Source organism: Pyxicephalus adspersus, chromosome 3 (assembly GCF_032062135.1).
Source record: "Pyxicephalus adspersus chromosome 3, UCB_Pads_2.0, whole genome shotgun sequence".
NCBI classification, from domain to species: Eukaryota; Metazoa; Chordata; class Amphibia; order Anura; family Pyxicephalidae; genus Pyxicephalus; species Pyxicephalus adspersus.
Genome location: NC_092860.1, coordinates 42,731,637 through 42,744,121, shown reverse-complemented (window position 1 = coordinate 42,744,121; position 12,485 = coordinate 42,731,637). Strand labels below are relative to the sequence as shown.

Sequence of the window (12,485 nt, the reverse complement as noted above, 5' to 3'; positions counted from 1 at the left end):
AAAAATGACAAGCACTTCAGTTGTATAGTTAGGTGATTGCATACCTGTAGATATGCTTCCATAATATGGTGAGTAGGTATCTGACAGACTTTAAGTGAGTTATTGGAGAATGGTAACCAACTAGGATTCTCACCAATGGTGATGAGGACTGTGATACCTCGATCTTGCCCTTATTTCTGTAGATGCTTGGTTAGGCGCACAGTGAGATTCTCTTAGACTTTAAGAAATCCCCACCAAACTGCATATTTCATGACTTTATGACAGCTAGTCCCGACTTATGGTGCATGTAGGGACTTACATATAAGGGATCTCTGTAAGTTGCACACTCCATTTATGGTATAATTATAATGTCAGAAACTGTATTTAAAGTGGATGTAAACCCAAAACGTACCACAAACATAAAAATCACACTTACGACGGCAGATCATTCTGTCCGTCGGGATGTTTCTCTCTATCAGGTCCCGCATCGTCGCCGATTTCATCTGCAGCCCAGTGCAAAGGGAACGCCAGGCGCCGCCATCTTCTCCTCTCTTCTTTTGTGTTCTTCTTCCTATGTCTCCCGATCTCGCACTGCACAAACGCAAGTTCGGGTGATGTAGATGGGGAAATTTTTTTTTTCTTTTGATGAAAGGGTTCCTTCTGCGCATGCCTGAGATGCTCAGGCATGTGCAGAAGGAGCTGCCAAGAGCCTCCCGGGATGTGTGATGTAGATATTTTAGGAGGCTCTGCACTCCCAATCATTCTGGATTACTTAGCCGATCGAGAATTAAGGGGATAGTGCTGCACCCGTTTTTTTTTTAAATAGGCGTTTCAAAAAAAAAAACACTAAAAAACTACATTTTTACTCTAAATGAAAGCGTTGTCTACCGTTTGCAAAGTAAAAATTTTGAGTTTAGGTATGTTTTAAGATTCCTGGATGGAATACAGTTGATAAGCACGTTCAAAGCAAATCATATAAAATAACTATATCTGGGTGATGATAAATTCCTGCATATTATCAGAGAAAAAAAATGAACACCCGTTCTTTACAATGTTATCAGAGCAGGCAGTTGGCAAATACGACTAAACATTATCCTAGATTTGCCAAGTTGACCAGATTACACATTGTGACTGAACATGTAAGGAAAGCTTGGCATAATTTAATTAACAAGCTCATCTGCCATAAGGACAAAATCCATTTTAATCTTGCATGCTTTAGTTAGGGGTCTCTTTAGAGCTATGAATTAGTCGTTTACAGTATTGAAGCGTGTTAGTAACATGTTGATTATGTTAGGTTTAGCAAATTGGACGTACCCAAAATGTAAAATGATCAAAACCCTGTGCATTTGGATATACAAAAAACAAGGTAATGTTTCTAAAATGTAAAATGTCCTTTTAAAGGCAAGCTTTTTAATTGCTTGTTTCCTGGCTGACCCCTGGAAATAGTGCTGGTTCCATGGCAGAAAAGACCTGTGGGGCATCATGTCAAGCAGTGAGTGCTGGACAAATGCCCCGTCAAAGGGCCAGAGATTTGACAGGTTCTCTTTACTGCGTGTGCCTACCTTTGTGTGCATAGCCTCAAACAATATTAGCATTTTTCTTCATAAAACAAGGAAATTCAGTTTTTCTGCATGATTAAAAGAATAAATCCTAGTCCAAGCATGTGCCTGAAATATCCAGATCTCCTTTTCTGATTTTGTGATGTTGAATACACTTGCTGAGCTTTCTATATCTATATTTCAAACCGTGTGGTCAGGAGTTTCTGTAACACTCTTTGTTAGCTTTAGAACCCATAGACTTAAGAGGGGATAGAATTACAGCAGAGGATTACAGTGAAGTGACTAGCTGGAAATAAAACCGGAGCAGTCATGTTGGAGCTTCATATGCTGTGTGCAGTCATTACCACTGCTGCAATTTAAATTCTATAGCTGCTTCAGTAGCTTATTAGTAAATGAACATTTTTACTTGATAATGTTTTTTTATAAAAAAAAAAAAAACTAGACTTGCTAATGAAGTAAATAACAAAGGAGGTTTTAACTTATCAGTAATCATTTAACTTTTTTTAATGATCTAGCCTCTCTCCAGACTGCAGGACCCATGCAGAGCAAAGCAACATGTTCACATCAGTGCAGACACATACAGTATGCTTGGCTATCTTTTGCTTTCTTAACACTTTGTTGGAAGCAAAAAGAAAGCACCATATAACTTATCAGGGGCAGATGTGACTATAGGTCTCCTGTGTGACAGCACTGAATGCTCCATTCCAGCCACATGGCCAAGTCACTGTATGCATGGAAGTTATGGATATTTCCTACAGCTCTTAGCACTAAATAGAGCAGCAAGAGGAGCTAATGAAAAATATAATCACTTTTTTTGTATGTTTTTATCCTTACCCTTTTGCCCTCAACACCCCTATATAGTTTTAGTCCGCCCACCCCCAAATTACTATAATTACCAAATCTTGCTTAAAGGCTCATAATCCTGTGTGCGTCCCTCCAGAGGCTTATTGATCTTATGTCCAGCCCTGTTATGAGGCTAATAGATGGATAGGAGCTGATCCATGTACATCCAGCCCTATAGACATGTATAGAGCTGAACCGCATAGGTAAAAATGTCAGATCAAGAAGCTGGAGGTGGGATGTAAAAACACTGTGGGCCTCAGGTAGTAAGTATAGCATTTGTTGGGACCAGAAGGATGGATTGTATGTATTTAGAGAAGTTAGGACAAATGAGTAAGGAATCTTTGTAGGAAAGTTTCCTTATCCTATAAACCTAATAACTCCTCTTTTTAGTTTCTAGAACCTGAAAACTTTTTATTATTACACACACAGTATTTATATAGCACCATCATATTATGCAGCACTGTACAAAGTCCATATGTCATGTCACTAGCAGTCCCTCAAAGGGTCTCACAATCCAATGTCCCTGCCATAGTCATATATCTTTATTACAGTCTTGGGACCCAGCGCTGCAAAGGCCAGAGTGCTAACCACTGAGCCACTCTGCTGCCCAACATATGCCATGTAATAGAGCCCTGGTCATATCACAGTGCATATCACTCATTTTTCAGGGTTAATTCACACATAACTGGACTCAAGTCTTTTATAGTTGCCTCTAATTCGTAGCTTGGACTACACTGTAATACTAATAATATTGGGCACATTTAAACTAAAATGAAAGGACTTTTTACAGTTTCCTTTTTCATTCTATGTGTGTGTTCTATGCTATGTCAGCTAAAGGTTATTACTGGCCTCCCTCCACTGCCTATAAAACCCATGTCATATTGACAGATGATCCTCTGTACACTTCCCTCAACTCATCTGTTGGGTTATTTATAGATGCAATGCTCAAACATTGACCTGCCACTTGCTTCATTTCCAATGCAGGGAAATCAGAAGCTGTCTTGTGAAGAGTCTGTCTATTAACATATCCTAGAAAGCTGCAAGCTTAGCTGTGAGATTTCTGTGCATGTGTTAAAATAGGGAAAGGTGAAAGGATGCCTGCTATACACATGTACCCAGGACACACACATGAAGTTATAGATCTACCTAGAGCAACTGATTTGTTTTTTTTCTTCAACCTACAATAGAAGGGGAACCTCCGAGGTTATCTTAGCATTACCCATTGCATGTCCTTCTTCACTTCCCATTGGATGTCTCTGACATATCAACATATGTTCTCTAGGCTTACAACTTAAATGATCTGGGATCAAGAAAGGTTGTCCGTTTTTGGGAAAAGATTACCTGACAAAATATTCTGCACTGAGCAAATCTACAGCTTAAAATCTATTTCTCTATGTCCTAAAAGCAATGGGGAAAATAAGTAATGGTATTATAAGATGTAAACCTTTGGTCAGGTACAGTGATTCTTATAGGAGATCATACCAGTGCATTATAAGGAAGCCTGTGTGTGTATGGTTGCCGGAATCTTTCTTTCTAGAATGACACCTTAGCCCCAATCTTTAATGGAGCAGGAAATCCATAAACAAATATAATATTATCCAGCTGACCCTATAACAAGTAAAGTATAGGGGGCAGCAGTTGCTAACTCCTTCTTAAAATGTTAGTTACATGGCTTACATACAGTCCAGAGTACCTGGAACAAGGATGATAATAAAAATCAAAAAGTAATATCAAAAGTCCTTATTTGTATACTTATGTTGATTCTACATCAGGATTTTAAGGAAGCATTAGAAAGGTTTCAATCTGCTGACTATGCAGAAATGTGAGAGACTTGAGTATTTTACAGTTTGATTATGTTTAGATATGTCTAACTTTATAATGTACATAGAAATTACATTTGTGCATTGCAGTACAAAGTAAGCATAAAAGACTTTCATTTATTCTGTTTTTAACGGATCCTTTTCACATTCATCCAAACAGGAGTGATGGATGGAGACTTCTTTTAAAAAGCTTGCTTCATTAACATCTGAATGAGAAGTCTGTGACTCATTGTTGGCTTCCCTTTTGTATTTTTACTAATTATTGCTTGTAGTTCAGGCATGCGTGGATTAGGGTAAGGTGAAAAATATGTCTGCCAGTGCCTAATTGGATCCCCTAAGTGCCAGGACTTGCCACATTTCTCACACAACACCCCTGTTCTGGAGGGATCTGATTATCCTTAAACATGGGTTTTCTAACAGGTCAGAATATCTTTGTGCAGTAATGAGGATCTCTGGCAGCCAATGGTAATTATTCTCTACATCAGGAGGTCACAGATGGCTGGATTATCACAAGCTAGCTAAGTTGAGGGCATCTGTGGTCATAATAAAGAGGAATAGGAACATACAAAAGACCTAAATTGTCATTACAAGATCTAAAGTATAGTGGCCTGTAAAATAAGATGCTGTGTACTTACTTTTCAGGCCCATGTGTTTAGCTGATTTATGTCTGCTGCAGATAAAGTTCCATATTAGTACCAACGCATATAGTGGGGGAGTAGGTATTTCCTGTATACCTGTACATTGAGTTTTAATTGACAAGCAGCTGGAAAGTAAAGTATAGAGCATCTTGATTTAAAGGCTGCCCTTACTTTAGTTTAGACCATGTAGTTACTTTAGGTTTAAGTAACAGGGTTACTTTAAACAAGCTGTTTGCACCTGTAGGGTAAATATTTGTTTCAGGAGGAATGACCCTTTAAAGTAAACCTGCTATTAGAGAAACATGATGGCTTCTGTTGCACATTTTCCCTGGAAAATTACAACAGCTTGGTTGTTGTGCTGACACACTAGTCTTAAATACTTACTTTATAAAAAAATGTTTTTTATGGGTAAAATGTTCTAGTTTGATTGCTGTAAAATATTTACATTGCAGGGGAGATCAGAAACTCCTTTCACTTGAATTCAGTAAGTGGTTGTCATATAAGTAGCATGCACAGCTCATTCAGTACTATTGCAGCCATGCTGTTTCTGAATAGGAGTGATTGCAGCAGAAGTGGTGATCAGGATCACCACACTCATAGACTCTTTTAAAGTGGAAATACTGGAAAGCTCTAAGATTCTGTCATTACTAGTTTGTTTTCTGTTGTCTTGGAGGAAACGTTCTGTATGGGTTGGCAGGGTATGAGATGCTTCTAAACAAGGTGCAGGTTGTATGATCCCCTTTGGTCAACACTTTAACCACCATATCTGTAATCTCCTAACAAATTTCCAACAAAATAGTGTGTAATGTGTTACATGAATTCTCCAGTCAAAACATACATTCTAATTTATAAACCACACCACATGCATTATTGTCAGACAAAAGCATAATTATGTAAGCTATAACAACCATTTGCCAGTACACTCATTATTGGCAGCAATGGCAGCCAATGGGAGCTGAAAATACCTATCATTATGGCAAATGTGTTATTGATTAGTAAATTAGGCATATTGCCCCGGTTCCAAACAACAAACAGGCCATTACATCCGCTGAAGTTCATCTACTGGTAACCCATCCTTTACAGAAATACAAATCATCTTCAGAGCTGTACCATTGTGGTACTTCATATGAATGATATTATACTTCAGTGAATCTTTTAAAACACTTCCACTGGCTGCATTGTGTTTTTTTACCATAATCCCTCCATTGACAGCACGGTGTACACTGGCCTACAGCTTTATTAGTAATAACAAGTTGAGCAGATAACCAATCAATATCTGAAATTAGTTACAATTTGTAAACATCCATACTGCCCCTATAAATGTTTACCATGGCAAACAGCTTATTTAAAGATAAAATACTTAGTTGGAGTTGTTTTACCTTACAATTTCTATTTCTTTTTATCTGTTCCTGATTTAAAGCCCTACTAGATTTCAGAGCCTGGGTATTGATTTGTGTTTCCTGTACTGCAGTTACAAGGTCACCTTACTGCACCCCCCCCCCCCTTTATATGTAGTTGGAGAGTAAAGGAGTGGATGGGTTATAGTGATGAGTTATCCCTCTGTTCACTTTGCCCTTTTTTCTTGTAAGAATGTTCATTGCCAGTCATGTCCTTCAGCACAGTGTTTTAGCTTGCAGTGTTGTCCTCCCTGCTATTTAACTGGGAGTTAGAAGAGTCTGATGCCAAACGAAATCAGGTATTTGTTGTACTAGTTGCATTCAAAAAAAATTGTAACACCTTTTTTGTTTCTGAAAACGTAAAGCGTAACTTAACTCATTATTGTCACTTTACATAAAAGGGTAGACAACCCTTTTATTTAAAGTAAAAACAATGCAGGCGCGAGATCGGGCGATGTAGGAAGAAGAACCCAGAAGAAAAGGAAAAGATGGCTGCGCCTGGCGCACCGACCCGAGACAGATACTGGGACGATGCAGGACCCGATGGAAGAAACCTCCCGAGGGATTCACTGCTCTGCAGAATTGAAGGTAAGTATGATTTTTTTTTTGGTTTTGGTAGTTTGGGGTTTACTTCCTCTTTACCTGCAGTCATTGGTGTTCATAGTTGGTGGATACTTGCTGTATCCTTTAATCTTAAATCCACAACGAAAACATTTTGGCTGGCTCCTCTTACTAGTGTGCACATGTGCCATGGCCCCAATGATATCCAGGTATGAGCTGTACTACATTGGATAACTGGAGGCCACTATGAGCAAGGCTGTAATATCAATGTATTTCTTTGATAAAACCTCATGCAATCAAAAAAAGCAAATAATCATTACATCATTCCGCCAGACATATCATCCTCTACTGACGCGTTTTACCCTGTGCTGTGCTTGGATCCTAAGATTAAGACCTGCATGGAGTGAAACCTATCAGAGATGGGTTGAAGTTTCCAGTGGGATGACAAAATTGCCAGTCAAGAGGTAGGATGAACTAGGATTGACTGTTATCAGAATATTTGTCCTGATTGGATAACTTACTTTCACTTCTTTATCTAGTGAGAGTGCTAAAATGTTTTAATTTCCCATCACTTTCTATTTGGTCAAAAATCAATCTGGTACAAATTGAGCAGTTCACACCTGACTCTAAATCGTGCGAACCCATGCAGCAAGATGCCAGCTGCTGTCAAATATACAGATCCTATACAAGGGTCTGTATATTTGACAACTGTTGGCTGAGTGCAGTATTAGTGATAAAAAGATAACAGGCTTTATTCCTTTCTCACTTTCTTGAATGTTACCTGAACGTTATGAAATACACTGTTTTGATAAGCCATAGACCTCTTCCTGTTATGCAGATCTTTGTTTATCCGCCTATAATAAATGACAATGATTGATGGCCTTTGGGGTTGCTGCTTACTCAATTCCTGTAACTTTCTCAGGAATTTGTAATACCCGCTACTTGGGCGGTTTTTGTGCAGGGGCTGGAATCACTGTGTAATGTAATTTTCCACCCGTTCTGTTTATGTTTTTGATATTTAAAACATTTTCTTAAAGGAAAAAAAGTCGTAATTTGTTTCACTTTAATAATATTATTAAACGGGATTTTTTTATAGCGCCAACATATTACACAGCACTGTACATTAAATAGGGGTTGCAAATGACAGACTAATACAGACAGTGACACAGGAGGAGAGGACTCTGCCCCAAAGAGCTTACAATCTAGGGCTTGCACACGTAATTACATTTACTTTACCATAACTTTCAAAACCGTGACTTTAAGAGATATTGGGTGGTCAGGAGGGGCATTGGTCATGATGACATCTATGATGATGATGTACACTTATGGTCATCCCTGTGGAAAATAAGATGTCCTAATCTAGCACTGGGGTTTATATAGGAGAATAGGAGCAAAGAAAGCTGTGTCAAAATTCCATCTGTCATTTTCTAAAGCAAAATAAAATCTTACACTTTAATAGCTGTAGGCAGCCCTGTCGCATTCCCTTTTGTCAGTTTTTTAACATGCAGTGCAGGGAACCTCATATATCAAGACGCATTCACCAATGTGGGATTGGATCTGACCAGTTACAATTAGATAACACGGTCAATTTCTTTATTTCAGACACTTTAGTATGCTTTTTTAAAAACTAGCCTGATTGGGGACTATGGGGGATCATTGTCTGTATTTCCGATATTACATTTGTTTTAGGGGCCCTATTCTTTTTGTAATTATTTTATTGACGTCGCTTGCTGTTGTCATTGTTGTCAGTGGTATAGGAAGTGGGGGTACATTTCTGTATCAGAGCCACAAATAACAGTACAAGCCAGCTGAAGCTTTGTTCACACTGACTGTAGTTTAAAAGTTGAACAAATATACATCATTTTTTACTCATTTACATTGTGTTTGCATTTTATTTTTTTACATGCTCATGTTGACTATTGACTTTCTATGTAAGTAAACATGGGAAAAAAAGAAGTTAAAAAGGTTTAGAATGTTACTTGTAATGTTTAGCTAGGAAAACATGACCTGGAAAAAAAGTTTGAATTATCTCATCACAATATGTGGGAATTTTACACCTTTTCCCCTGCGTGGCTGGCACCTTTCCTATGGCACTTGCACCGCAAGTGCCAGCCTCTGCACATTTGACAACCGGTGACAATGAGCGTTATTGGTACTGCTGACTATTGCCCCTATTCATTCGCTAGGGGGATGCCCCTGGCAACATAAACAGCTGCCTGTTCTCAACAAGCCTGTACATCTATTCTAACAGTCAGTACAAATCTGTTGTATATCCCCAGCCTAAAACACATATGAGGAGCCACAATACCCATGGAAATTCAGAAGACCAGGATACCCAAGCTTCTTCTTGATCATCAATGAATCCTTCATGGGCACTTCTGAATAATATTATTAACATACATACTCTATATATACATATAACTTGTCCTAACATGAACCCATGGTCACGTATACAAACACTTAAAGGCTAAGTTATTGTTCCTAAATACTTTTAATTAGGCACCCATTCATTAGGTTAGTCCTGCTTTGACCTGATGTACTGCACAGGCACAGCCCATAGATTAAATTGTGTTCTCGGAGGGATTATTGCTTACATGGAGGAATAATGAGATTTGTTCTGTAAGCTGTGATTTCACGCTATCTCAAGTATCTCTAGCTGTGTTGCATCAATCTATAATTTTAGGTTTTTACTAAAACAGAATTATAATTTTTTAAAAAATACCTTCACTTGTGTCTGTTTATATCTGCTTTTTTTTAGGAAGCTTTGCAGAGGATCATCACAACGCTTGCCAACAAAAATGATGAAATACAAAATTTTATTGACACATTAAGTCATGTACTTAAAGGTGTGCAGGTAAGTGTCAAGTGTAGTATGTACTTATTTTGCACTGTGATACATTTAATTGCGTATAAATGCAGAAAACTTTCCCAGATATTGTAACACAATGCAATGTGGTGTGAGTATTGCTTGCATACACCTCTCACTTATGAACCACATCGTACAATTTGAAGAGTTAGTAAAAATGCCTAACAGATATACCAATCTTTACCTGAAGGCAAATGCAATGTTACACCTCTTTACAGAAGGACGTGGCCAAAAACAGCTTGTCTAAGTCATTGAGATTAATTCAATAAAAAATGTAATACAATAGTATATAGGGTGTTCATTTAGCAAAGTGAATAATACTCCTATGTTCCTATTTTCCAGGGAAATTCAACCAAGGTTTTGTCTGACCTGGAGGAAGAGTTTGATGGACTTTACTCTGTTCTAGATGAGATGAAAGAGAGCATGACTAATAGAATAAAACAGGAACAAGCCCACAAAACCCAGGAGCTACAGGTGGGGCCATGCTTGACTGTTCTCTTGATTACAGATTACACTTTGTGGTACTCGTAATTGCTTAGCTGCTGCTGCTTTATGTGCAAATAAAAGTGTATTTCATTCAGAGATAATACTAACTCTGCACACAGGCATAGCAGCTTTGATACTTACAGTTGTCAGTTTAAATAAATATACCAGCCATTATATACTATGCAGATTACTATGCCCCTTTTTCCTTTACATCATGCTCATGCAAGAACAAAGCTGTGAATGTTGCCATTGCATGAGTAAGCCAGAACTCACTGCACAATTACTGATCTTTTAACAGCTTGGAAAAAATACACCCTTTCTTCATTATGGGTGATGATTTTTCCAATGATGACTGAGTTATGGTATGTGACCAGTTAGGATAACTGTATTGGTTTGTACATTTACTAGTAGCTAGGATCGCTGTATAGATATCTATAGACTGTCTATATGTAAGATACCAATGCAGTAAATAAAAGTTGAACTGTTGTCCTCTGGACATCTTTGGCAAGTGACAGAACAGGTTTGCTATTTTTAGTACATTTCTTTTTCAATCACATAACTTTGCTCAACACTCACACTTACATTCCCTCTTCTTTTCTCCATCTTGTCCTAGAATCAACTGTCCCAGTGTACGAATGCCCTGGAGAGCTCAGAGGAGCTATTAGAATTTGCTTCACGGACCATGGACATAAAGGAGCCTGAGGAATTCACCAAGGTACAGAATGGCAAATGTGACTTTGATGAGAAAGCTTTAAGACATTTTCTTCTACCATTCTCTACATGCACCGTGGGAGGGTGCTTCTCAGAGGAACCTAAACATCATTTATATAAGTGATGTGTCTCCTGCTAGACAACATAATTTCATTAACAGTATTCACATCATCATAAATAGTCAGCGTTCTCTACTGTAAATGTCAATACATAAATAAACTGCTACTGAGTGACAAAACCTAATGATATGTTAAAAAAGCTACATATGTAACTTCTAGATATTTACAATATTAGGGCCCCCTTTACACTTTGGCAGTTTGGCTGCAATGCTTTTTAGTGGCATTACATTTAGGATACGTAAGTTTTTACATGTTACTGTTTAATAAACCTTTTTAGGAAAGCACAGCAAAGATGTAACAAGCAAGGTGTTTTTTTTTTTACCGCACTTTAAACACACCAGTGTAATTAAGGCCTTAAGTATCCTAGAATTATGCATTTCATTTGTTTTACTTGTAAATACATTTAACATTTCTGCCATTTTTCAATGTTTTGGACTTTAACCAATAAGCACAGTGTAATCCCCAGCACCTATTAGCTGGGTGTACTGCCTGGCATTTTTGAGTAGCCCCCCGGGTGTCATCAGACAAGCACTCAGACTGGGCTTTGTGTAGAGAGATCTATGAGCCAAGGCAGCCTGACAGCACTGTTTGCAAAGAAGAGATTTACACTTTATATCTACTTACTGTGCATCTTTTCCACTCCTGATCCTCTTTAAACAGAACTGACAAGCTACCATCTCTCACTGAAAGCTTGCTTTCATATCTTACACTGAGCGATCATCATCCTAAAAATGCTGTCACCAAGCTAAAGTTTAGGACACTAAATATTTACTGCCTACAGAAAAGCCCTGATATACCAGAATGTAGGTTTGCTGTATGGGGCTTAGTTTACATTAGTGAGTTATACTTTAACTCCATCAGTCCCACACAATCGTTTTTAACAGTTGTATTTCTGGACAGAAATATGAGTGTCCTTTGTTGTGATGTTGCAGGTAATAAATTAATTTATCTTAAAAGGGTTGAAGTATATATGTTATGACTGTGTGGTGATAGCTGATTCCACACACAATTGCTTCCCATTGTGGCCTTGTTTGCTTTTAAATTCCTCTGGCCGTTAATATGATGCAGTAGCAGAACACAGAGTGGAGAGTGAATAAATCAGTGGCATTCAGAAGCATTGAAGCATAATGGTGACATCACAAAGCATGGAGAAGTGAGAGGACCTGTTTACAATACGTGTCACAGTAACTCACACTCACTGAATAAAGAGAACTGTTCAATAGAGCTTTTGTAGATCACTTTCAGTATTATATGAGAAACCACAATCCAGACCTTATCTTGTATGGTCTTTCAGGAAATGATTTGACATTTACATATTTGTTGAACTACTTGCCACACAGATAATAACATTTTTTAAACTGTAGAATAACTGCACAAGCAAGGATGAAACAACTGTCTACGAGTCTTTTAAAATGAACACAGCATTTATTGTTTATCCAGCCACAATTTAAACTTACTAGATTGTGATTCTGCAGTTAGATCTGTTCAGTTTTCTTGTTGTTGTGC

General features: G+C 37.9%; 1 protein-coding gene across 4 annotated transcripts in view; it reads left to right on the top strand.

Moving 5' to 3' along the window:
* Positions 1-12,485, top strand: part of FSD1L (fibronectin type III and SPRY domain containing 1 like) — a 37,894-nt gene that overhangs the window by 4,331 nt on the left and 21,078 nt on the right. For all 4 annotated transcript variants that reach the window (XM_072404362.1, XM_072404361.1, XM_072404360.1 and 1 more), the window contains exons 2-4: positions 9,556-9,651; positions 10,006-10,137; positions 10,763-10,864. In XM_072404362.1, the coding sequence (XP_072260463.1) occupies positions 9,556-9,651; positions 10,006-10,137; positions 10,763-10,864 (330 nt within the window). The remainder of the gene's footprint in view (positions 1-9,555; positions 9,652-10,005; positions 10,138-10,762; positions 10,865-12,485) is intronic.